The sequence below is a fragment of the Rhinoraja longicauda genome, chromosome 33 (assembly GCF_053455715.1).
Source record: "Rhinoraja longicauda isolate Sanriku21f chromosome 33, sRhiLon1.1, whole genome shotgun sequence".
Taxonomy (NCBI): Eukaryota; Metazoa; Chordata; class Chondrichthyes; order Rajiformes; family Arhynchobatidae; genus Rhinoraja; species Rhinoraja longicauda.
In genome coordinates this window covers 13,391,954-13,419,246 of record NC_135985.1, presented here as the reverse complement: position 1 = coordinate 13,419,246, position 27,293 = coordinate 13,391,954, and the positions used below count along the sequence as shown (strand labels likewise).

At 46.9% G+C, this 27,293-nt stretch overlaps 1 protein-coding gene across 4 annotated transcripts in view; it reads right to left on the bottom strand.

The window, feature by feature from the left end:
* secisbp2l (SECIS binding protein 2-like) overlaps positions 1–4,104 on the bottom strand; it is a 52,379-nt gene extending 48,275 nt beyond the window's left edge. For 2 of the 4 annotated variants that reach the window (XM_078427591.1, XM_078427592.1), the window contains exon 1: positions 3,924–4,103. In XM_078427591.1, the coding sequence (XP_078283717.1) occupies positions 3,924–3,941 (18 nt within the window). In that variant the 5' untranslated portion in view covers positions 3,942–4,103. Of the gene's footprint in view, positions 1–3,923 lie in introns of all 4 variants that reach the window. The other 2 variants (XM_078427595.1, XM_078427593.1) reach the window with 2 other exon arrangements.
* Between the last annotated feature and the right edge of the window lie 23,189 nt (positions 4,105–27,293).

Genomic DNA, 27,293 nt, shown 5'->3' with positions numbered 1-27,293 from the left:
AGGCTGACAAAAATGCAAAAATCCCTGTAAGGGGCCCAGCAATCTCCTCCTTGGTTCCTGTAGTATCCCAGATTAGATCCTTGGAGATATGACCACCTTAATATCCATCAATATATTTAAAGCTCTTCCACCTTCCTGATAGACATGGTTCAAAATATCAGCTTACCCCTTCCTTGGTGAATACTCTACCTTGGTGAATACTGAGAAATGTCCAGTTAATGTCATATCTCATGCCACTACTCATAGCCATCAACTCCTTTAAAACAAAACTGAGAGACCTACACAAGTTTTAAACCTAAAAGCTCAATGACAGAATCAGAGTTTATGAAAATGATGAGTTCTGCATCTCACATTCCTGACCCTATTTTCCACTTGCAAAAGATAACATAGAACGCAGGATGGGGCCCCAGAGCAATTTGTACGCATGGACAAGCATATTTTAAAGCACTGGCATTCCAGGTTTGGTCCTGCCCTCCTCCAGTGTTCATTGTCTGGGGTTTGCTTATTCTCCCTATGACCTTGTGCATTTACCCCAATCCAGGTACTCTGGTTTCCTTCCAAAACCTGAGGACATGGACGTAGGTGGGATAACTGGCTGTTGTAGATTGTCCCTGGTGTAAAGGTGGACGGTGGGGTCTGGGATGAGAATGGAATAGGATTGTAAAAGTGTTGAAATTAGCTCAGTGGACTGTGGGGGAGGCAGCAGTTTCTGGGGACTCTCTAAATGTTAGCACCTCAAGTCAGGGCCACCCTCATCCCAACTGCTTCCCATCACTCTGGTTCCATCATTCCCTAGTAATACACAAGGCAAATAAACTTTTTTTTAGAAGCACAGATTTTAAATTATTTCAGATAACATTAACTGCTTTGGACAGAGTTGCATCTAACTTTAATAAGGAAATATTTCTGAACATCTGAACGACCTGTGTAATTTTAAGAGTGTGTCACCTAATTCTAGAATCACCCACTAGTGGGATATTTATTTCCATGTACCTTACTAAATCCATTTAAAATCCCAGAAATAAAATCAACCCTCATATCTCAGAAAAATGTAGTCTGGTTAATTCAATCTCTTCTGAAAACACAACCATTTGAACCTAGTAAAAGTGCACTCGCAGCTAAGAGATCTTTCAAGGAGAGATGATCAGTACGAAACATGGTTCCAGACCTGATCTAGTCAGTGGTTTCTTCACTAGTGTAATATATAATCCTTTGAAATTCAATTATTTCTTTTGTTTCTTTCTTTCTTTCGTCCGTCCGTCCGTCCCCGTCCTAATTTCTCTGTCCTAATTTTAATGAGTTGAGCCCCTTGCCCCCAATGAGTACAACTCAATTCTATATTAAGTCCTTTTGAACACATGCAACTATCCATTTCTGATTTAACTTTACAGGTTTTGCCCAGTTTGGTATTGGTTTATTATTGTCACATATTCTACGATACAGGTGAAAAACTTTATTTTCTGTCAGTCTCCTTCTCATCGTTTTAAAAGGTGCTCAATCACCATTGAGAAACTCAGTTATTTCTTCATAAAATTAACATTGAATGTAATATATTTAGCTATAAATGCACTTCGTTATTCTTTTGGTCTATTACTTAATATATTATGGATTATTCCCTTGTAGGTTATATTGCTCCAGTAATCCATCTTGAATGTATTCAAGGAATTCTAAAGCCATCATGATTAACTTCTCCATTCATCCCAATACATATTAAGTCTCCCTTTAAATAATTTGCTTTTACAACAAGCACAACTAATCTTTCAACTGATACCCATCCTTTTGGGATGGTAAAAGAATGTGTTTTATTGCCAGGACAAACTCGAGTCAGAAATACATTATGCTATGAACCTCAAAGTTAGTTTTTGCGATGTAACATTTTAAGCACAGTTCTGAACTAAACAATCCGAGGCTTCATTCTATCTTATTAATTCTAGCAGCCAAGGAAGTAGACTGGATCTATGCAAGGATAACAAAGGCTTTATTTTCCCACAACAGGCAATTCTGGATCAGTGACCAGAAAAAGTATTTTTGGAACCAGAGAGATACAACTGGATGGTGTTTACAGAACAATTGGAAGTTGATCTTGCCCCCATGAGAAATATAATCAAAACACCATGCCGATGAGAAAGACAAAGGAATGATTGTTATTCCTCACACATTTTAAAAAGCAATTAGGGACATTGAGAGAATGCTTCATGGAAACAAAGACTACACAAAGATTAACAGGTATGGAATAATTCAAAGGTAATCTCTAGCTATTAGATATCGTTTAGTGTCAATTTCAAACTCAATGCTTAAATTGGAACAATACATTCAAAAATTTAACTAGGAGGGAATGGATGTATTGTTGCAAGAAGTCAGCCATCAAGAGCACCAAGCAACTTTCCAAGATCAATTTGAGATACCAAGTTAAGGACAGCCACAATTACCTGGACCAACAACTGTTATCTGAAATCTGGTGCCAAAATCAATTTACATAGAGATAAGAGCGCTCAGGTGTAATGCTCAGAGGTCAATTTCCCAAGCCTCTGTTACAACACCCACAATCACAACTTCAAAATTAATTTTGTTTTAATGAATACATTGCAATTATGGACTGGTTTTGATTAGTTTTCACAAATTACAGTTTGCACATACTAAGTAAAATTATGGTCTAAGGTAGATTGAAATTAAGATAATTAAAAATATTTTTTTTCTAAAAAAAAAGACTTTTAACATTACTCTGTTTAAGATATATATTGCTCTCTGGCCACCATGCACAATAGTTCGATCAAGTGTGTATAAAGTAAGAAAAAATACAATTACTAAAATGTCGATAAATGGATAGTGGAGAATGGCGACTTTCAATTTAGGTTAAATGTGCAGCCAAATTCCCAAATTAATCCATCAGGATCTAATCTTGCCGTGTTCTTAGTTTGAACTTCAAACCATACTATCTAGTAGAATTACGATACATATTCCTGACTAATTAACTTAAATAAAGAACAAAACTTTACAGGAAAATATATTTAAACCAAAAAAAGGCAAGAAACGTTTTAAACTGGGCCAGTAAATTGTGTAAAGCTACTATTGTATCAAATACCCAAGGGGACAATTCAATTATTACAGGGCAACCATATTATCTTCAATTGAATTTCAATTGTCTTTTTAAATGTTCTCAGGTTCACCAAAATCATTGAGGTCTTTATAGTTTAGATTCAAAATGTTAAATATTTAAAGCATAGAACACAATAGCCTGCAGATGCTGGAATCTGTAGCAATTAAGGAGAGCACCTAAAGGAACAGCGAACAACATCTTATGTTCTATAATCACATTTGTTTGACCATAAACTAAATTCCATTACTCCTATAACTTCGAATCAGTTCGATAGCACTACATAGTGTTCATTCCTTTACTCAGTTTCCTTATGATCTAATTTCTGCAGCGCAGGTTATGCCACATTCTTTAAGCGTGCCACTGACAAAAGATCCCGAGGCAAAGGCTGCGACGTCGCCAGAGGATCAGATATCAAAAGTACAAAACTAGGGAACTGGACAGTTAACAGAGAATTAATAAAACATTTGACGACTATTTTCCCCAGTTGACTATGCAAACTGTGCTCGCCTTGGTTTAAGGACCGGAACGGGCTGCTCCGCAGTTTCAGCGGTAACTGAGGGATGTTCATGTCGCCGCTCCCTGTGTTACTATTGACTAAACGCCGCCGCGATCCCCGAGTGTGGACCCGGGCTGGGAGTGGGCAGCGAGAGGAGAGGAGAGGGACTCGCCCGCCCCACGCCGCTGCCGGGAAGCCGGCTGTCGTCTGGCCACGGGTGCGGGAGCAACGCTCCGGCGGGGTCCGGGCCTGGACTCCCAGTACAGGACCCGGGCGCGCCACTTGCTGCAGGCCCGGGAGCCGAGCCCGCCCGCACGCCCGGCGCCTTACCTTAGCCGCCTTGTCCATACCCGCTACCCGACCCACGGCGGCCAGGCGCTGTCAGACGAAGTCAGGGACGGAGACCGCCACCAGCTTCATGTTGTTGTCCGGGGTTGGGTGGATCCGCGTCGCATAAACACGTCGCTTCAACCCCGCCCCACCGTCGCCACGGCCCCCGACGGAACCCGAACCGCTCAAAGCATACCGAGTGCGACCGCCGTCCCTCCCCTCGAAACAGGCGCTGGCCCTACAGCTGTCTTCTCTCCCTGAACCTCGAGGTCCTGCTCTTGTCATGAGAAACCAAGAAGACAAATAGCTGTGAGGAAATTTGAGCTGCAAATGGCGACAGGCTCGTTTTGAACCACTAGTGGAGATAATTTAATCTTCCATTCCTACACAGAATGGGGTGACTGTGGCGGTAGATGGTGTTAGCATATTTCAGATTTGGCTGGCTACCTTCAGAGTCTGTGTCCCATTGTTATATCTTGTTGTATGGTCTCTGCCATTCTTGTTATTTAGTTGAAGACCCCTACCATCACGAAACACTTTGTTTATTTAATGGCACGTGTCACAGTGAGTTTCCATAACCACAGTTATCCTTTCTTCAGGATAGCCTTGGACATGAGGATGATTTGCTTCCACTCCAGCTCATTGGGTTCTGAGGACACTCGTGAAGCCAATATCAGGCCCGAAATGCTGCCACGGACAGATGGAGCAGGAACTGTTTGAGGGTAATATGAGAGGTTGTGCACACTTTCCACTGTTGATCTGGACACCAACTTGCTCCTGATGATGGTTGTAGGTGCCATTCCAGATGTTTTGCCATTATGACCAACCATGGGCCAGCAATTCTATCAAACTATCCTTGAAGTATTTCCAAAGTTATCCAGGCAACTTCTTCGTGTGACTTGTCATGGGGGCTTAGTATTAGGTTTGTAAATGTTGTTGTGTGTCCAGGTAGGCTGGAAGAGTGGGATCAACATAGAACAGCACAGTACAGGGACAGGCCCTACTGCCTACAATGTCTGTGCTCAACATGATGCCAAATTAATCTAATCTCCTCTGTCTGTACTGAATTCATATCCCTCTATTCCCTACATATCCGTACATATCTAAAAGCCTCTCAAATGCCCCCACCAACACCCCAGGCATCGCTTTCCAGGTACTTGCTACTCTCTGATAGGGTGCAATTAAGTTGACAGTTTAAGAGTCAAGAATGTTTCAATCCAAAATCAAGAGCCCCAACAATATTTTATTGTCAAGTGCACTGGGACCAGAACAATGAAATTGTTTCATGCTGCAGTTTTACAGGCACATTAAATGCAACATAACAAATAAATATACAATAGATTATCAGTTACATCATGTGAACTAGACCATAATAGTGCAAGCTAAACTACGCAGTGCAACCTTCAGTACTACAAACTCCATAGTTGTTTGGTGCTGAGGTAGGATTGTGGTTTGGATTGTGGAGGGTGGTTCAAGAGCCTGATGGGAAGAAGCTGTTCTTGAACCTGAAGGTAATAGTTCTTGCACTCCTGTGATTCCCCTACTGTGGGGAAAAAGACTATGTCGGTGGCTAATTAGTAAGTTTGCAGACAACATGAAATCAGCATAGTTGTGGATACTGAGGAAGATTATCAAATGATAAGCAGGATATCGATCAGTTGCTAATATGGTAGATGGCGTTTAATCTGGAAACAATGTGAGGTGTTGCATTTTGGGAGTTAAAATGTAAGAGGAAAGTATACAGTAAATGGCAAGACCTTTAAGAGTGTTGATGTACAGAGTTTCGCATAAACACAATAACATAAATGTCATGTTCTGTGCCTGAGAATTATATTTCAAATTTTTCATTAGCTTAGCGTTAACTGATTTTAACATTGCTACAACATACACAATATTACATCCAAGAAGGATTCCTTTCCTTCAGACATATCAAAGGAAACATCATCGATAAATCAGCTACAGAGCATGGGAGAGCTCAGGGATGCTGGATGTCTGCAATATATTAGTTTGCAAAGAAAGATCAGTTCATTTATCAGTTCACACATGGATCATTTGGGACAATACCAGGTGATTGATGTTGTGGAAAAAGTTGGTGCTTATCTGGTGATCGCCTGTAACCTTGCCCCGACTTTCTCCGTTGTTTGGCCATCTACAATATAGGAAGTATGTAAGCTATGAGCCACTGCAATTACACTGCAATTTAAGAGAAATTGCTGGAATGCGGAGGAAGGGAGGGCAGATATCATGTTGAACAGAAAGCTTTGCATCAGCAGGTTCAGGAAAGGGAATATTCCATGTCCCAAAGATGGTAGAATTCTTGAGGAAATATATTTTCTCCAGTTCAGGGTGGGTAGCATTTAACTGATCATTGACTGCAGAGTCCAGACTATTAAAAGAGTGTTGTTCAAGAATGTTAAAAAAGAATTTCAAGAATGTTTTGGCATTTGCTATGATTTATCCTCAGCCATCCCTAACTTTTTGGGAGGAGTTTTGTTTTATCATTTCATCCAAGGTGTAATGGCAGTTTCTATACCTTCTCAAAGTCCAACTCTGATAGCCATTACTGCTCGGGGATGGAATGGAGGTATAGCTTACGCACACACCGCACTCTGAGATAACAAAAACAAATCTTCCAAACGCTGTTTCTTGATTAATTGGTCTTTATTAAAGTAGCACAAATCAAAAGAGTAATTCTAAACTTTTCGTTCTTATCAACTGTTTCTTCTTCAAACAATACAATAAAGATCGTGAAGTCATTACCGTGTGGTCGTGGTTGTTGTGGCTGTGGCTGGCGTGAGTGACTGGTGTGGTAAAAAACTGTATTCTCTCCATCCTCCGAGACTAAACTGACCCACAATCTCTGTGGCTACGTGAGCCTCCTCAGATGTAGATACTTCCCATTACGTATCAAATCACACCTGCAAGCATGCAAAAAAGGCAGAAACTAGAAATATTAAACATAGCCATAATACAATGACAGTAACTAATTTAAGCATAAATGGCTCCTACACAAGGTAAGTTCCAAGATTTATTCCAGAGTTTTTTTGTTTTCTATTTCTGCATCACTAACTGCTTCTTGCATGGTTTGTGCAGATACGATTTTTATCAATAACGTGGAAAATAAAAATCGGGAACTTTTGGCAATGTGTCAGTTAATAGATGCTTAATTTGGACTTCCTGGAAAACTGCATTTGGTTTTCCAAGTTTCATCAGGATTGAAGATAGACACAAAAAGCTGGAGTAACTCGGCTGGTCAGGCAGCATCGCTGGAGAAAAGGAATAGGTGATGTTTCGGGTCAAGCCCCTTCTTCTCGATCCGAAACATCACCTTGTAGGGACATGGGGATTGGCTGGAAGAGTTCGAACCCTCGGATTGGCTAGCGATGTCACCAGGTGTGCCAGCGCGGGAGGGACAAGCAGTCTAGTGTTGAACTCCGTTTAGAGAAGACGTTTTGTTAGTTGTCTATAGTTTTGGGTGTTGCGATTGTCACGGAGGTTTTTGCCCATGCAATAAACTCTGTCTGCAACACTAATCCGCTTCCAGACCTGCTACATTGGTGACCCCGACGTGATCAACGTTCACAAGAACATGTCGCAAGAAGGAGCGAGCAGCGGGCAGCCGAACGCGGTCGGCGTTCACCTGCCTCCGTTCTGGGCCCATCAGCCGCACCTGTGGTTCGTGCAGGCAGAGTCCCAGTTCCACATCAAGAAGGTCTCGGGGGACCAAGAGAAGTTCCACCACCTGGTAAGCTGCCTACAGCCCGAGGTGGCCGCGCGGGTGGGACGGTACCTGACCAGCCCCCCCCAAACCGAGAAATACGAGGGACTCAAGAAGCTCCTGCTGAGGACTTTTGGGCTCAGCCAAAACCAGCGGGCTCTGAAGCTCCTGCATTTACCGGAGCTAGGGGACCGGCTACCGTCTGTCCTGATGACCGAAATGCTAACCTTAATCGGCGACCACCAACCTTGCATGATGTTTGAGGCGGCATTCCGGGAGAAATTGCCTCGGGACGTCAGGTTTGTTTTGGCGGACGTCTCCTTCGAAGACCCGGTGGCGTTCGCGGAGAAGGCTGACGCGCTCGTAACAGAGGACTCGGCGGCAGACGATTCGGTAAATCGGATTTCAAGGCCTAGGAGAGACCGGCCTCGCGGCCAAGATGGCGGCGCATTGGCTGCCATTTTACAAAAAGCCCGCCAAGACGGAGCGGCAGCGCCTGCCATTTTGCAGCGGGCCCAGGCAACAGAGCCGCACAGGCGCGGCTGGTGTTTTTTCCACAAGCGGTGGGGCAGTGAAGCCCGAAATTGCAGGGCCCCGTGCACCTTTTCGGGAAATGCCTTGGCCGATCAAATATAGAGGCAGTCTCGGTCGGCCGCAATTGCCGCTTCTACGTCACGGATCAAGATACCGGCACCGTTTTCCTGGTCGATACGGGAGCGGTCATTAGCATTGTGCCTCCGTACGGCTGCGAAGTTCGAGCAGGTAGGAAAGGCCCGTCCCTCATTGCGGTCAACGGCAGTTCCATCCGCACCTACGGCAAGAGGGCCATGTCCCTGTCCTTCGGGTCAGTGACCTACCATTGGGATTTCATCGTTGCCCGGATCATGCGCCCCCTTTTTCAATGCCTCGCGGGTAACCCCGCTGAGTTGGTCTGGACCACAGCTGCCGAGGCGGCCTTTGATGCGGTCAAGCTGACCCTGACCAACGCCACCATGCTCGTGCACCCCCGCCCCTCTGCCCCCACGGCCCTGACGGTGGACGCCTCAGACGTGGCTGTGGGTGGGGTCTTATAGCAACAGGTCAATGGTCACTGGCAGCCCCTGGCATTTTTCAGCCGGCAGCTCACTCGACCGGTGCTGAAATACAGTGCCTTCGACAGGGAACTCCTGGCCCTCTATTTAGCTGTTCGCCATTTCCGTTATTTTTTGGAGGGCTGCTCTTTTGTTGCCTACACGGATCACAAACCCCTCACGTTTGCTTTTTCTAAGGTTTCTGATCCGTGGTCGGCCCGCCAGCAACGGCACCTTACCCTCATTTCGGAGTTCACCACAGATGTTCGCCACATCGCGGGTAGGCTTAACGCCGTTGCTGACGCCCTGTCCCAGCCGTCCAGTTCCTCTGTAACTGCGGTGGGGGGGCGAGGTGGATTTTCGGGGGCAGGCGGAGGCTCAGCGCCTGGAAGATATTGCCTCAGCGTACGCCTCCACCGCCTCAGGGTTGCGGTTGGCCCAGGTGGCGTGCGGCCCTACAGGTACCACACTTTGGTGTGACGTTTCCCTTCCCCGCCCTCGCCCGGTTGTGCCGACAACCCTGCGGCGCAAGGTTTTTGAGGCCATTCATGGCCTGGCACACCCGTCCATTCGGGCGACCTCGGCCATGGTGGCCGCCCGATTTGTCTGGCACGGCCTGCGGAAGCAGGTGGCCGCCTGGGCCCGCGCCTGTGTCCCGTGCCAGACCTCCAAGGTCCACCGCCACGTCCAGCCTCCGTTCCAGAATTTTGTGGTTCCGCCCGCCCCTTTTTTCCACATTCACGTGGATTTGGTTGGTCCATTGCCTTACTCTAGGGGCTACGCTCATCTCCTGACGGTGGTCGACCGTTTTACTCGTTGGCCGGAGGCTTTTTTGTTGTCGGACACCTCGGCGGCCTCCTGTGCACGGGCCCTGGTGTTACATTGGGTTGCCCGTTTCGGCGTCCCGGCCATCATCACTACCGACCGGGGCACCCAGTTCACCTCATCCCTGTGGGTCGCGCTTGCGCAGCTGTATGGGTCTCGCTTGCATTAGACTACCGCCTATCATCCCCAGGCTGACGTTTCCACCGACAGCTGAAGGCGTTCCTCTGCGCCCGGCTGACCGGCCCTGATTGGGCTGACCAGCTGCCTTGGGTCCTCCTCGGCATTCGCACGGCCCCTAAGTCTGATCTGGGTACTTCCTCGGCGGAACTCGTCTACGGCTCGCCCCTGTGGGTGCCGGGTGACATTCTTCCCTTATCCTCCACCCTGCCGTCGTCTGTACCGTCAGTTTTGGCTTCTCTCCGGGCTCGGGTAGGTTCCCTGGCCCCAGTCCCGGCCTCCAGCCACAGGAGTCCCGCAGCGCACGTACCGGCAGACTTGCATGACTGCGAGTTCGTTTTCCTCCGGCGGGATTCCCATCGCCCCCCTCTGCAGCCGGTCTACCTGGGCCCGTTCCAGGTGCTGAAAAGGGGGACGGTCACCTTCACTTTACAAGTGGGCACCCGACAGGAGCTCGTCTCTGTCTCCCAGCTGAAACCGGCCCACTTGAACCAGGACCGTCCCGTGCTGGTGGGCCAACCTCCTCGCCGGGGCCGCCCTCTGGCCGGCCCACCTGCTTCCTCGGCTTCGTCTCTACTCCCACCGCTCGGGCCTCCGCTGCCCACGGCCTTGTTTCCTCTGCCCCCTCCAGCCGCGCCCCCAACGCCTTCACCTGCAGTGCCCTCCCTGCCTTCCCCTCCGGCGGCGCCCCCATCGTCTTCACCGGCAGGGCCCTCCCCGCCTCCTTCGTCGCTGGCAGTACCGGCCTCCCCTCTCCGTACTCGTTCAGGGCGGGCGGTCCGGGTGCCCGTTAGGTACGGTACCGAGGGTTCTGGGGGGGTCATGTAGAGACATAGGGATTGGCTGGAAGAGTTCAAACCCTCGGATCGGCTAGCGATGTCACCAGGTGTGCCAACACGGGAGGGACAAGCAGTCTAGTGTTGAACTCCGTTTAGAGAAGACGTTTTGTTAGTTGTCTACAGTTTTGGGTGTTGCGATTGTTACGGAGGTTTTTGCCCATGCAATAAACTCTGTCTGCAACACTCATCCGCTTCCAGACTCGCTACAACCTATTCCTTTTCTCCAGAGATGCTGCCAGGACTCCAGCTTTTTGAGTCTATCTTTGGTTTAAATCAGCATATCATATCATATCATATATATACAGCCGGAAACAGGCCCTTCGGCCCTCCAAGTCCGTGCCGCCCAGCGATCCCCGTTCATTAACACTATCCTACACCCACTAGGGACAATTTTTACATTTACCCAGCCAATTAACCTACATACCTACATACATACCTACATACCTACATACATCTGCAGTTCCTTCCTACACATTTCATCAGGATTGAAGTCCCTTTCTGAAGATGAAGTGTGTGGGTTCAGAAATCTTGCATGACAGAGCAATGGTAATGGGTATGTTTGAGGTCTTCGTTAATGGAGATTATTTTATTTTTTTCAATTGACTGGACCTCATTTGGAGTTGCTGCATTGTGGAGAAAGGATACAGGGGTTATGTGTGGACTGTGTTCAGCTAAGATGCCGGGCATACTTGAGGCTTCCAGTGACATACAACTGTGCGGTATTCAAAGTGATGTCAACAGGTCAAGTTAACCTATTGTTTTAATGGCCCTCAGCTATAGAGTACGCGGGCTGAACATTGATGTCCATAACACTGAAGCTGATGCTGATGCTCCTCATTATTTTTTGGATTAGGTTGATCTTTATCTCAGTCTTGGCAGCTTTGTCCGGTGGTTGCAACAAAGCACTATGTGATTTTGTCACTTTCCAAATCAGAGGTGTGTGTTCAGGGATAGACACAAAAAGCTGGAGTAACTTAGCAGGTCAGACAGCATCTCTGGAAAAAAGGGATCGGTGACATTTCGTGTTGTGACCCTTCTTCAGACAGGGATTCATCCCACCAATAATCATCAGCCTATCTAAAACAGAGATTGTGGACACATATGTGGGCAATGTGTGTTTAACACATGCATTGAAAAGCATTAGCACTTACAATCCTCTGCACAGCCCTGGGCAATGAGCAGTAATGACGTAGAAATTTGCTGCAATAAGTCCCATCGAGATAACTAACCAATGGTTGTTCATCAAGGTTTGACTTGTGTCTCAATTTCTGGAAATACCTCTCCATGAAACTTGACTATTAAAAGAATAGCAGATCTCGAAACAAATACAATAATTTCCATGTTAATTCAACTAGCAAAAACTCAATGTAGCTTTACCACGCAGCGCCTTAGGCCCACGTTTGTTTTTTGTCATGTGCTGTGTTTACTGATTTCAGCTGCAGTGGCTGCTACTAATTAGTGTACGTTGCTATTGCTATTACCCCTCATAGTTTAGATGCCAGCTGAGTCCTTGAACATGTTTGACAGTGGTGTCTTCCTCAAATGGAATGTCAGCACTTGTCACCTGAGGAGCATATGAAGATCATCCTCTTGTTAAAGACATTGGCTGTTTATGGAACTGATCCTCGTAAGAGAGAAAGGGACAAAAGAAAAATTGAAAAAGAAAATGCATTCCCTGAAATATTATCTTCACTGCTTCCAAAGAACCTGCACTGAAGTGCAATCTACAGTGATAAGCCAAAACATTATGACCACTGACAGGTGAAATGAATAACATTGATTATCTTGTTACAATGGCACCTCTCAAGGGGTGGGATATATTAGGCAGCAAGTGAACAGTCAGTTCTTGAAGTTGATGTGTTGGATGCAGGAGAAATGGGCAGGAGTAAAGACGTGAGCGACTTTGACAAGGGCCAAATTGTTATGGCCAGACGACTGGGTCAGAGCATCTCTGAAACGGCAAGGCTTGTAGGGTGTTCCCGGTCAACAGTGGTGAGTACTTACCGACAGTGGGCCGAGGAGGGACAAACAGGGTGTTGGGCGTCCAAGGCTCATCGATGTGCAAGGGCAACGAAGGCTATCCCGTCTGGTCCGAACCGACAGAAGGTCTACTATGGCACAAGTCACAGAAAATTTTAATGGTGGTCACAGAAGGAATGTGTCACAATACACAGCGCATCGCACCCTGCTGCGTGTGGGGCTGCGTAGCCGCAGACCGGTCAGAGTGCCCGTGAGGACATTATGTTTTGGCTCATCAGTGTATATCTCAAACATTATGATTAAACTCGAACAGAGCAAATGTTTTATTCCAATTGACCACAATGATCTTTGTTGGCAAATGAGAGTATGCACCCTCAACATTTTACAAAAGATGCATTTAAAGGGGTTTCATACACACACGCATGCACACGCACCCACACTCTCCCTCTCTCACTTACATACACACTCTCACACAAATGTTTACTGCAGTCCATTTACCAAAGGAACGGATACTTAAAAATACCTATAATGTGGTTAAATGTTTTTGCACATCTAAATGTTAATCTTGTAATTTCACCTGTTACCTGTTGATAGGTGAGCTATGCAGTACCTTTTTTGGGCCATTTTTTGCATTTCCGGTAACCTCAGTCTTTGCCTTTTAATCGTTGCTGTTCGATTTGTCTTCTCTCCTGGGAATGCTGCTCTTGAAATTCACCTTTTCCCTTCATCATTATTGTTGTTTGTTTTTTGCTCCCTTGTACTCTCACTGTTGTTGATTTCCAAGAACAATTATAGGGAAGGAGGCAGTCATTCAGCCCAGCATGTCCATACTAGTTCTCTACAAAACGACCCTGTACTTTTATCCCAAGCCCTTTGACCTTAGCCCTGAAAGAAATCCTTCAACACATATTCTTCGAATTCCCTCTCAAAAATGAAACTTGTCTCCATCACAACTGAAGACAGGGCATTCTGCATTTCCTTCTCCAATATTATCTTCTGACAGTTGCCCCTCATTCCAGCAACAATCGTCCTTTATTGGCCCTCTCTAATGCCTTCACACTCATCCTCCGAGGCAACAAGAATTGAGACATGGCTTTAAGCAGGACCAGTTTTTTAAATAAAGGTTCTGTATGACTTTCCTGCTTTTCTACTCTATGCTTCCTCTGATAAAGCACATTCACCATGATAATGTGGGTGTTACTAAGCCAACTTCGTATCCATGATATCAATATCCTTTTATGTCATGTGCTGCAACATTTCTGATAAAAACTGTTCTGCAGTACCCTATCCAGAGCCTTCTGATACACCACATGAGGGAACATAGAACAGTACAGCACACAAACAGGACCTTTGGCCCATGATGTTAAATTAAACTACAGCCACATCAACTGCATTATTTCATCAACTATATCTGTTACCTCATGGAAAAACTTCTATAAATTGGTTAAACATAATTTGCTCTTAACAAATCCTGTCTTGGGTCAATGTTTCTAAAAGCATTCCCTGCACTAGTCTTGAGCTTACCTCCTCTGTATCAAGATTTACCGTTGAACTACTGCCAGTGGTTTTGAGCAGAACATTAGCCCTTTTTGTCTCCTTGTAATTAGACTGAGTAAGTTGCTATTAATGAGCCCCAAGCAAAGGTTTCTGTGGCACTATCATTTTACACACCAAATCCCTCTCTCCAACCTACTTTTGTGCACCAAAATGGTACATTTGTAGACCCATTGTCTTGCGTCTTCACCTCCCTGTGCGTGATCCTGACCTCCATTGCTGTCTGTACGGGGTTTATATATTCTCCCTGCAACTGTGTGTGTTTCCTCCAAGTGCTCCCGTTTCCTCCCATATCCCAAGGATGTGCGGATTGGTTGGTTAATTGGATATGGAAATTTCCCTGGTGGGTATATGAGTGGTAGAATCTAGAGGGGTTGAAAGGAATGTGAGGAGAATTTTTAAAAATTAGATTAGTATAAATTATCACTTGCCAGTTGGCATAATGGCATTGGGCTAGAGGACCTATCTCTGTGCTGCATTTCTCCATGACTCCACAAGTATTATCTTGATTTATTTCTTCCATAATATCAGCTGGGTTTATTTCCCAGCTGGCTTTGTCCCCAGACTCAGATCATTGCCCATCCTGACTGTAACAAACAACTTCTGTCTTCCTTTAAGGTAGCGAGCTTATGAAACAAAAGCACCACTTGGTTCCAGCCATTTCCTAAAAATACCTTATTTGCACATTGATTTTTTTTCCTTTGAAAGTTTTCTTGGGTTCCACAACCTCCATCAAAGATCTACCAGGAGTAAGAGATATGGGTTCATTCCCATCCCCTCCACAGCAAACTACAATTGAGCATTGTTTTCCTGCTGTTTTCTTTTTGAGGCAATCTTCTTTTGTGATTCAGGGCACTTTGAACTTTAACTTTTCAGATCATGCTCTGGTTCCTTACCTTTGGGAACTACTGGAGAAACTTGTCCTCAAATAAATTTCCACCCATGAGATTATGATCGACCCTGCAATATTGGCATTCCTGAGTAGTTCAGACACCTTGATTTGACCACCAATTTTTTTTCAAAGTTGCTAACTGCAAATTACAGATTAATTCAGATATTCAAAATATCTTCCAGTTTTGTTTCATTGCAGATGATTATTTTGTATTATTGGATAATAAATACAATTTTTTGATGGAAGATTTCATCATAGATTTACTGACTATGTTGTATTTGAACCCACCACCCCACACTCCCATGAGGAAGCAGACCCAGCGCAGAATAGAAACATAGAATAATAGAAAATAGGTGCGGGAGGAGGCCATTCGACCCTTCGAGCCAGCACCGCCATTCATTGTGATCATGGCTGATCGTCCCCAATCAATAACCCGTGCCTGCCTTCTTCCCATTTCCCTTGATTCCACTAGGCCCTAGAGAATATAGAACATGGAACAGTACAGCATGGGAACAGACTTTTCAGCCCACCATGTCTGTACTGCTCAGAATGCCTATCTAAACTAATCCCACGTAGCTGCACACCTATATACTAAAACTCCTGTTTGTTTGTTTGTTTGTTTGTTTGTTTGTTTGTACCCGAACTGCAGCCAAAGCGGTACATGATAGCGCGCCAATTTTAAGCCCACTTTACTCACCGTTGTCCCTTTGGTGCTAATGGAAGAAGTTTCATTGAAATCGGTGTTATATTTTAAAAGTTATTCACATTTTTAAGTTTAAATCTATCTCCTAGAGAGGGAGGAGGAAGGGAGCGGGTGGAGGGAGGGAGGGGGAGGAGGGAGAAGGGGGGTTGAGGGGGGAAGGAAGGGGGATGGGGGGAGAGGGTGCTGCACCATTGCAGGAGAGGTTTGGGCCCAACGGGTCCACTTGGTCTAGTACTTTATATTCCTCTGTTAATGTGCCTATCTAAAAGGCTCTTCAACAATGTTTTCATATCTATTTCCACCACTTCCCCTGGCTATGCATTCCAGGCTCCCGACACTCTCTGTGTAAACAAAAACGTCTTACAAATTTGTTTTAAATGTTCATGCTCTCTCCTTTAATCTATCCCCCATTGTATTTGCCATTTCTATCCTAAGAGAAAGACTCTGACCATTTACTCTATTTATGCCTCCCATAACTTTATATATTTCTATCAGGTTACTCCTCTGCCTCCAGTGCTCACGAGAAAACTATACAAGTTTGTCAAAACTTTTCTGACAGCTGATACACTCCAATCCCTTCAGTCTTTGATATTCCAGAGAAAACAAACCCAATCGAGGCAACATTCTGGTGAACCTCTGCTGCAACTTTTTGAAGTCTCCATTACCTTCCGTGGTGACTGCTAGTCTACTTAAGAGAGCTGCCTTTTGTGCAGGGAATACCATGCAATAATTCTGATTGAAAACACAACTGGGCTAGTCATCCCTTCTCCCGTCCACTTTCTGCAGAAAATATCATACCCCTTGCCTGAATTATTTTGACAGAACCCTAAATGTCCCTTGAGGTGAGGCATCCAAAATAATTCCCACCCACCTAGTTATATTGGCAGTCTTTTCCATTTTGGGGGGGTTTAAATCCAGAGTGTGCTGACAGAACCTCGAGGATTCATTTGAGATTGTCTAAAAACATGACAGAAACTCGGTCAAAACAATTTTTTTTATGCTCTTAAAGTTTAAATCTCCTCAATTGCTTAGCCATATTAAATTTAATGAAAATGGCAATGTGGCAAATGGAACCATTGTTGTGAAACTTGCCAAATGGATCAGATCTGGACTTAACACTGCTCTCAGTCTTTGACTCCAGTGGCTCCATTCTCAAAACAGCTCAGTCTATGGCACAACTCTCCCTTATGTTATCATCCTGAGCTTTCTACAATGTTTCAACTCAAACCTTACAAATGACGGGTTTACATCTTAGATCGAAAATTCCCACCAATTGTCAAGGCTGTTAGCTGAGAAATTAAAGACAAAGTTTGAATGTGAGGAAAATTCTTGTGGTAAACTAGGAATGCATCGTATTTTTTAAAACATAATATATTATCTGTGTATATTGCATTTACAGGACTTTTTAAGATGCTGCAGTAAGAATTTCATTGTTCGATTGTCAGTACATATAACAATAAACATTCTTGATTTGAATCTTCACTCTTGAATTCTTAATCAGATGGGGAAAAGCAGCTGCACCAGTCGTTCCAGCAGCAACCCAGGAGCTACAGTGGTTGCCTGGCAACAGGCCGAGGAGAAGTAGTTCATCTATTGCACTTCAGGTTTATCAATTTGCAGCCCAGAGATCAAAATTATACAGATTTATCTAAAGCTGATATGTCGGGCTATCGCAATCGGATACAAGTTCTAAGTCCAATCTGTTACTTGGGTGGGATAGTGGCACAGCTATGTTTTAGGTATCATGTTAGATATCATGTCCACTACAAAATACCTACATTTCCTGAGCACTCTTTTTGCCACCTGGATGCGCTGACTTTGGTGAGTGTGTAAGGCAACCACTCTGCGACCGAATTGTAAAGAGCACTGCACCACCAGGTTGTTTAGCCAGCAATGCCCACAAGCCAAAGTTACATTTGACATCCAATCATCTATTTATGGACACAGCGCCACCTTGGGCCAGACCATCTAAACATCAGCCTGAGAATCTCAGTAAGAGATTCTGGCCATGGCTGATCAAAGATTCTGGACAATATCTTGTTAAGAAATTCCATTTGGACAACCATTTTTGTTCTTTGCATTTCTCAAGAGGCTGACTGCTGCTGAGCAGCAGTCAAAAACAACTGGAACAGGGAAGTCAGTTTTTCCATCCTGAGCCTGTGGCAATGAACCAAATAACAGAAATCTAACTTGTCAATAAACTCAGCAGAACCATAAATCTTTTTCTTATCTGACTTTGGCTCATTCAACAAATGGCACAGAGGGACACAACACTTCTGTTTTAATGATAATGAGACTACAATCTCAACATCCAGTGGTGGCTATCAGTTATTAATGGCAAAAGAAACAAAGTTAATGCATGCTTTGGGATTTTGTGGCTGTCCCACCCTTCAGTCAAGGTTAATGGAAAATAAGCTCTGCAGAACCATCCTTAGTAATATTTTGAATATACAATATTGAAAATGCACATTAGAAGTTGTATTTTTGCAAATACAGTGACAGGTTTTGAAAACTGCAATTACTTTAAATGCATTTAACAGTAGGTATTTTACTGTCTTATAAAGATATAGAGAGGGACAGCATGAAAAAGGGTCTTTTAACTCACCAAGTGGGCGGTACAGCGGCGCAGCGGTAGAGTGGCTGCCTTACAGTGCCAGAGACCCAGGTTCGATCCTTACTAAGGGTGCTTGTCTGTACGGAGTTTGTACGTTCTCCCTATGACTTGCGTGAATTTTCTCCGGGATCTCCAGTTTCTCCCACACTCCAAAGATGTGCAGGTTTATAGGCTAATTGGCTTGGTACAATGTGTGTAGGAAAATAACTGCAGATGCTCGTACAAATCGAAGGTATCATAAAATGCTGGAGTAACTCTGCAGCTGAGGCAGCATCTAGGAGAGAAGGAATGGGTGATGTTTCGGGTCGAGACCCTTCTTCAGTCTGATCTGTATTGTCAATTGTAAATTGTCCCGTGTGTGTGTAGGATAGTGATAGTGTGCGGGGATCAGCACTGACTCAATGGGCCAAAGGGCCTGTCTCCACGCTGTATCTCTAAACTAAACTGAACTAAAAGTCCATGCTGACCATCAAGGACCATTTTTTCACAAAATGCACTCAAACCCATTTTATTCTCCCCACGTTCCCATCAATGTGCTCTCAGATCTTACCATTCATCCACATCCTAAGGATAATTTGCCGTGGCTAATTGACATATCAACCTTCATCTTTGCGATGTGTGAGGAAAATGGAGCACCTGGAGGAAATACACATGGTCACAGGAAGAATGCAAACTGCACACAAACAGCATCTGAAGTCAGGATCAAACCTAGGTCATTCTTCCTTTGTTTCAACTTCATATTAAGTCCACTGTATAATACTTTGAAGGTAAGATTAACTTTGCAAGTCAAACTGTCATGAAAGATTTATCCTGAGAAATGAGGAATCTGTATCTTGTTAAAGGGAATGCCTGTGGCCTACGTATTGTATACTTCAGCATTCCAACAAATCTGCTTGTTCATTCGGAAAGATGTACTTATGGCGAGTCGTAGGCGAAGTACGTTGAGGTAGACGTTTATTATAACATTAACAACCGTGACAATCAACGCATCAAACGACAGACAACCATAAATCTTACTGTCTCCGCTGGAGGACTAAACAAGACTGCCCCGTTCCCTTTACCTGCGTACCACCTCACCTGGTCTACCAATCAGAGGGTTCGATGGTCTGGACCAATCCCTGTGTCCCTACATGACCCCCCCCCAGAACCCTCGGTGCGGTACCGGGCAGGTGCCCGGACCACCCGACCGGAGCGGGTGCGGAGAGGAGAGGGGGGCCCTGCCGGGGGTGGGGACGGGGAAACCGGCACCGCGGGAGGAGGGGAAACTGCCGGAGCCTGAGGGGGCAGTGGCAAGGAGACCGGGGGAAGCGGGGTCCCGAACGGGGGCAGCGAGGGGGAAAACTGCTGTACAGGAGCCACGGCCGGAGGGCGGCCTCTGCGAGGAGGTTGAGCCGCTGTGACGGGCTGGTCTGGGTCCAAATAGGCAGGCTTAAGGCGGGATACCGAGACGACCTCTTGTCTTGTAGCCACTTCTAATGTGAAGGTGACTGTGCCTCTCTTCACTACCCTGAACGGACCCTGGTAAACTGGTCGGAATGGGGGGCGGTGAGCATCTATGCGCCGGAAAACGAACTCGCAGTCGCCCAAAGCTGGCGGGACGTGTGAAGGGGGATCCCCGTGACGAGAAGCAGGGACCGGGGCCAGGGACCCCACCCGCGCTCGGAGTGCAGCCAAGAGTGCTGTCATGGAGGGAGGGGGGGTGGAACATTGGGGGAGAACGTCGCCTGGTACCCGCAGGGGCGAGCCATAGACCAGGTCTGCCGAGGAAGCTCCGAGATCGTGCTTTGGAGCCGTGCGGATACCCAGGAGACCCATGGGAGCTGGTCGGCCCAGTCGGGGCCGGACAGGCGGGCAGTGAGTGAGGCTTTAAGCTGCCTGTGGAACCGTTCCACCATCCCGTTGGCCTGGGGGTGATATGCGGTGGTTTGTTGTAACCCGGACCCGCACAGCTGGGTCAGAGCCACCCACAGGGATGAGGTGAATTGGGCGCCCCGGTCGGTAGTGATGACGTCCGGGACGCCGAAACGGGCAATCCAATTTAGTGCCAGAGCCCGCACGCAGGAGGCTGCTGAGATGTCGGACAACGGGAGCGCTTCTGGCCACCGGGTGAACCGCTCGACTACCGTGAGCAGGTGGGTGTAGCCCCTGGAGTGGGGTAACGGGCCGACGAGATCTACATGGATGTGGAGGAATCGGACTGCGGGGATCATGAACTGCTGGACGGGGGGCCGAGTGTGTCGGTGGACCTTGGAGGTTTGGCACGGAATGCAGGAGCGGGCCCAGGAGGCCACCTGCTTCCGCAGCCCGTGCCAGACAAATCGAGCCGCAATCAGAACCGAAGTGGCCCGTATGGACGGGTGTGCCAGGCCGTGAATAGTGTCGAAAACCTGGCGCCGCATGGAAGTGGGTACTACCGGGCGGGTGCGCGGCAGGGAAACGTCGCACCAGAGTTTAGTACGCGTGGGACCACAGGCTACCTGTGCCAACCGCAACCCCGAGGTGGTGTGGGGGTACAGGGATGGGGTGTCTTCCAGGCGCTGAGCCTCCGCGAGCTCCTGGAAATCCACCCCGGAACTTACCTCGGCAACCGTGGAAACCGCCGGTCTGGACAGGGCATCCGCGACGGCGTTTAGTTTTCCCGCAATGTGCCGAACGTCGGTGGTAAATTCCGAAACGTAAGTGAGGTGTCGCTGCTGGCGGGCCGACCACGGATCGGAAACCTTCGAAAAAGCAAACTTCAGTGGCTTGTGGTCAGTGAAAGCCACGAAAAAGCGACCCTCTAAGAAATAGCGAAAATGACGGATCGCCAGGTAGAGGGCCAGGAGCTCCCGATCGAAGGCACTGTAAGCTATCTCGGGGCGAGTAAGCTGGCGGCTGAAAAAGGCCAAAGGGTGCCAGAGGCCGTTAACCTGCTGTTCTAAGACGCCCCCCACCGCCACGCCAGAGGCATCGACGGTGAGGGCAGTGGGGGCAGAGGTGCGCGGGTGGACGAGCATGGTGGCGTTCGCGAGGGCCAGCTTGGTTGCTGCGAAAGCCGCGTCGGCAGCAGGGGACCACACGAGCTCGGTGGGGTTACCCGCGAGGCATTGGAATAGGGGGCGCATGATCCGGGCTGCTGCCGGGACGAAGCGGTTGTAAAAGTTTACCATCCCTACAAACTCTTGTAACCCTTTGATTGTGTCGGGGCGGGGGAAGGAGCGGATAGCAGCCACCTTCTCGGGCAAGGGAACGGCACCTGCCTGTGTGATCCGATGGCCCAGGAAATCTACTGAGGATAGTCCGAATTGGCATTTGGACGGGTGTAGGATCAGACCGTGGTCCTGCAACCTTTGGAATATGGAGCGCAGGTGGGACCGGTGTTCGTGAGCCGACCGACTTGCCACGAGAATATCGTCGAGATATATGAATACAAAAGGCATACCCCGACCCACATGATCCATAAGGCGTTGGAACGCCTGGGCGGCGTTTTTGAGGCCGAAAGGCATCCGCAGCCACTCGAAAAGCCCGAACGGGGTGATTGTGGCAGTCTTAGGAATGTCTGCGGGGCGAACCGGGATCTGGTGATACCCTCGGATTAAGTCCAGTTTTGAGAAAACCGTGGCACCCTCTAGGCTGGCCGAAAAATCCTGAATATGCGGGATCGGGTATCGGTCAGCCGTGGTGATGGCGTTCAGGCGTCGGTAATCGCCACATGGTCTCCACCCCCCCAGATGCTTTTGGGACCATGTGTAACGGTGAGGCCCACGGGCTGTCTGACGGGCGTATGATCCCCAGTCGTTCCAAAGTGAGGAACTCTTCGCGAGCGACTGCCAGCTTATCGGGGGGTAGGCGTCGGGCTCGGGCAAAAACAGGCGGTCCCTCCGTGGGGATGAAGTGTACGACTCCGTGCTTGGCAGCAGGTGTGTCGAATCGCTGGACTATGAGCTCCGGGAAATCAGCGAGTATCGCAGCAAATGGGTCGGAGGTCGTAGTGACGGCCTGGACGGTCGGGGTGGATGACACGGAAACCGAAGGAGCGGGGGGGTCAACGCTACTGGACGACGGCTGCAGGGTCTTCCCGTGGACGTCAGGGATTAACGAGAAAGCCCAAAGGAAATCCGCGCCCAGGATTGCCTGGCCTACATCTGCGATGATGAAAGTCCAGTTGTAGGTCCTGGAACCAAAGGACAGGGACATGTCCCGTGTTCCGTAGGTACGGACAGGGCTGCCGTTGACCGCAATGAGTGGGGGGGCCGGTCTTACCTGATCGCGCTTCTTGGCAGGATGGAGGCACAATGCTGACGATCGTCCCGGTGTCCACGAGGAAAACGGTACCCGTATGTTGCTCCGCGATGGTTCTGGCCGATCGAGATTGCCTCTACATTTGATCGGCCGAGGCATTTCCCGAGAACATGCAGGGGCTTCTACAGTTGCGTGCCGCTGCTCCCCATTTTCTATGAAAGAAACACCAGCAGCGCTGGTGTGTTTCTGTGTCGCGGGCCTGTTTCAAAATGGCCGCCGTCGACGTAGCGTCTTGGCGGGCTTTTTGATAAGTGGCGGGCGGATGGGCGCCATCTTGGCCGCGCGGTCGGTCGCTCACCTGTGTTGAAACCCAATTTACTGACCCGGGGCGCCTCGCCTTTGCCGCGACCAGTGCATCCACCTTTTCTGCAAAATCCATCGGGTCCCCGAAAGTAACGTCTGCTAGGACTACGCGGACGTCCTCTGGCATCTTTTCGCGGAATGCCTCCTCGAACATGAGGCATTTGGTGTGTTCTCCCGCTAGAGTCATCATCTCCGTCATGAGGACCGACGGCGGTCGGTCCCCAAGCTCAGGTAAGAGCAGGAGTGTGCTGGCCCGCTGTTGTTGGCTGCGCCCGAAGGTTTTCAGCAGCAGCGACTTGAGGCCCGCATACTTATCGGTTTCTGGCGGGTCGGTGACGTACTGCGCGACCCGTGCAGACGTTTCTGACGGCAGGACGCTCAGTAGGTGGTAGAACCGGGTCGCGTCCTCCTGTATTCCCCGGAGGTGGAACTGTGCCTCCGCTTGGGCGAACCACAGGCGTGGTTGGTGGGCCCAGAATGGGGGCAGATGAAAGCCGACTGCGTTTGGGGTCGATGCCTCCCGTTGGGACATCTTGGTGATCTGTGATCACGTCGGGGTCACCACTATGGCGAGTCGTAGGCGAAGTACGTTGAGGTAGACGTTTATTATAACATTAACAACCGTGACAATCAACGCATCAAACGACAGACAACCATAAATCTTACTGTCTCCGCTGGAGGACTAAACGAGACTGCCCTGTTCCCTTTACCTGCGTACCACCTCACCTGGTCTACCAATCAGAGGGTTTGATGGCCTGGACCAATCCCTGTGTCCCTACATACTGTTCATTCAGTCTGATTTTACCGTCATTCTTTTACTTCTGGGATCTTGAATTGAAGTTCAGTTTTGATTTAGATTGTATGATAATTTGAATCTTGTAAAACAAATGTATCAAAATGGCTTAAAACATTTGATCTAGATGAAAAACTTGACTATTTGGAATGTATGTAATTAATGTATCATTCGTTTTAGAAAATCTGAACTGACTTTTATTCAATTCTTTCTTTGGAGCTCCTCTCAATGGTTTTAGTAAGTAAGTGCAAAGTGTGGTGTGATGTTAAATCATTTCATAACAAGTCAGCGTTAATGTAGCAAAATATTCCAAAGTGCAGTGCAAGAAGAAAAATATAATAACTGAGCAACATGGGGAAATAGAAGACAAAATACAGTTGAAAATTTGGGTCTTAAGGAACATTTTACAGATATCCACTTAATTGTGCCTTGGAATTGCTAATGTGCTTTCATACCAGTGAAAACTTTTGAAGGACAGCCAATTTACACACAGCAAATTTCAATAAACAGTATTGAGACATTGATCTGATAGCTGCTACCTTTTTAGCTGTGCCGATTAAGGAATACAGTCAGAGCATTGAGGATTGATGTCCTGATATCTCCTTCTTCCCCTTCTCCACCTTTCTCTGCACCATAGAATTTGACATCTCATTCTTCCGGCTCTAATGAACAGTCATTTAATAATAATAATAATAATAATAATAATAATAATAATAATAATAATAATAATAATAATAATAATAATAATAATAATAATAATAATAATAATAATAATAATAATAATAATAATAATAAATTCCTTTATTCGTCCCACACCGGGGATATTTACCTGAAGTATTAACTGTTTCTTTTCATAGATTTTGATGCTAATCAGCATTTTTTGCTTTTATTTGTAATTACATCCCCAAAGTCCCATAATGATGAGGCAAAGGGAAACGGGAACCTATGATATATAAGTCAAGTCAAGTCAAGTCAAGTCAATTTTATTTGTATAGCACATTTAAAAACAACCCACGTTGACCAAAGTGCTGTACATTTGATTAGGTTCCAATAGAAAAAAAAATGAAAACATACAGTAGCACGCAAACAGTTCACAGCGCCTCCTCAATGAGCCTCAAACGCTAGGGAGTAGAAATATGTTTTGAGCCTGGACTTAAAGGAGTCGATGGAGGGGGCAGTTCTGATCGGGAGAGGGATGCTGTTCCACAGTCTAGGAGCTGCAACCGCAAAAGCGCGGTCACCCCTGAGTTTAAGCCTAGACCGTGGGATAGTGAATAGCCCCAAGTCGGCCGATCTGAGGGACCTGGAGTTAGAGAGGGGGGTTAGAAGATTTTTGATGTAGGGGGGGGAGTGTCCATTTAGGGCTTTATACGTGAATAGGAGGAGCTTGAAGTTGATTCTGTACCGTACAGGGAGCCAGTGGAGAGAGGCCAGAATCGGGGTGATGTGGTCCCTTTTACGGGTACCCGTCAGGAGTCTCGCTGCGGCGTTTTGGACCAGTTGCAGGCGGGACAGGGAAGATTGGCTGATCCCAGTGTATAGGGAGTTGCAGTAGTCTAGGCGGGAGGAAATGAAAGCGTGAATGATTTTTTCTGTGTCGTCGAATTTGAGGAAAGGTTTGATTTTAGCTATGGTTCGAAGTTGGAAGAAGCTGGCTTTTACCACAGCGTTGACTTGCTTATCAAATTTTAATGCAGAGTCAAATATCATGCCGAGGTTTTTGACATGCGGTTTGACTAGGCAGGATAGGCTTCCAAGACTGCCTGTTATCAATTTGATGGAGTCGGGGGGGCCGAATAGGATGCCCTCAGACTTGCTCTCATTTAATTGGAGGAAGTTCTGTGCCATCCAACATTTTATGTCCTCAAGGCAGTGTGAGAGGCTGTTTAAATTTGACTGGTTGTTGGGTTTCAGGGGGAGGTAAAGCTGAGTGTCATCGGCATAACAGTGGAAAGAAATGCCGTGCCTTTGAATGATTTGGCCAAGGGGGAGCATGTATAGAGAAAAGAGAATGGGGCCTAGGATTGAGCCTTGTGGAACTCCGCAGGAGAGGCTAGCTGGAGCAGAGGAATAACTGCCTATGTTGATGGCGAAACTCCTATCTTTGAGGTACGAAGCGAACCAGCTCAGGGCAGTGCCATCAATGCCAACCGCGTACCGGAGACGGTCAATAAGGATGGTGTGGTCCACTGTATCGAATGCTGCGCTGAGGTCGAGAAGGAGCAGGATTGCACAGTCGCCGGTGTCGATGGCGAGAAGCAGGTCGTTGTGTACCTTCAACAAGGCAGACTCTGTGCTGTGGTGGGCTCTGAAACCTGACTGGAAACTTTCCAGGATGGTGTTTTGGTGCAGGTAGGGCACTAATTGGTTAAGGATTGCCTTTTCAAGGACTTTTGACAGGAATGGCAGTTTGGAAATGGGTCTGTAGTTGCTAGGCAAGGTGGGGTCTAGGTTAGGTTTTTTCAGTAGGGGCTGGACCACTGCGTGCTTGAAACTGGTTGGAACAGTGCCAGTGGCCAGAGAACTGTTGATAATAGAGAGGAGTCTTAGGCATAATAGAGAGGAGTCTTAGGCATTCATAGAGCAACCAGCTGAGTGGTGCCACCTATTGGAAATCTAAAGCAAAAGAGAAAGTGGTTGAAGCATTCAGCAAATCAGGCCGCATCACTAGGGAGAGAAATAGAGTCAAGGATATGTCATAAAAACTGGAACCACAACAAATGTATGATGGAGAGCATATTGACTGGTTGCATCATGGTCTGGTTCTGAAATTTGAAGGAGGCTTCAGAAAGTGATGAACATTGGCTGGTCCATCACTGGTACTGACTTTTCTTTCTTCGAAGGGATCTACAGGAGGTGCAACACTTCATTTTCTGTCCAGGCACATTGCAGCATCTGGGACTCAAGATCCTTTTGAGAGCTTTGAGTTGCTATTCTACCTTTCTGTCAGTACTGGGAGTGGACAGTTCTGCTACATCTGCGATATTACCCCAGCCCTTATCTCCACAATCCTGCTTGAATTGCTGGGCTTTTCCCAGCATTCTTCTTTGTGTTTGGTGATGCAAATGCTCATCCAAATGCTTGTTATCTTTTGTGAGAGCACCTGTTTTCACCACCTCAGACAGTGTGTTCCAGATTTCAAACTCTGGGGGAAAAGAAATCTTCCCCTTGATCCCTCTCAACTTCTTACTCCTCACCTAAACCCTATGCCCTCTGGTCATAGATATCTCTTCCATCGGAATATTTTCTTATTAGCTACCCTATCTATTCATAATTTTGTACACCTCTTTTTGGTTTCCCTCAACCTCCTCTGCTCCAAGGAAAACCCACCTATCCAGCCTCTCTCCAGTGCAGTCACATCCTTTCAATAAATGGTGATCAGAACTTATACATAATATTCCAGCTGTGGGTTTCATAACGTTGTATCAAGACCTCCCTGCTCTTGTACTGTCTGCCTTAGTTAATGAAGGCCAGCATCCCTTTTGCCTTCTTCACAATCCTACATACCCATGCTGCCATCTTCAGGAATCTTTACACATGCACACTAAAATCTGTTTGTTGCTCAACACCCTTTCGGGCCCAACCATTCATGGTGCATGACCTACCCCTATTTGACCGTCA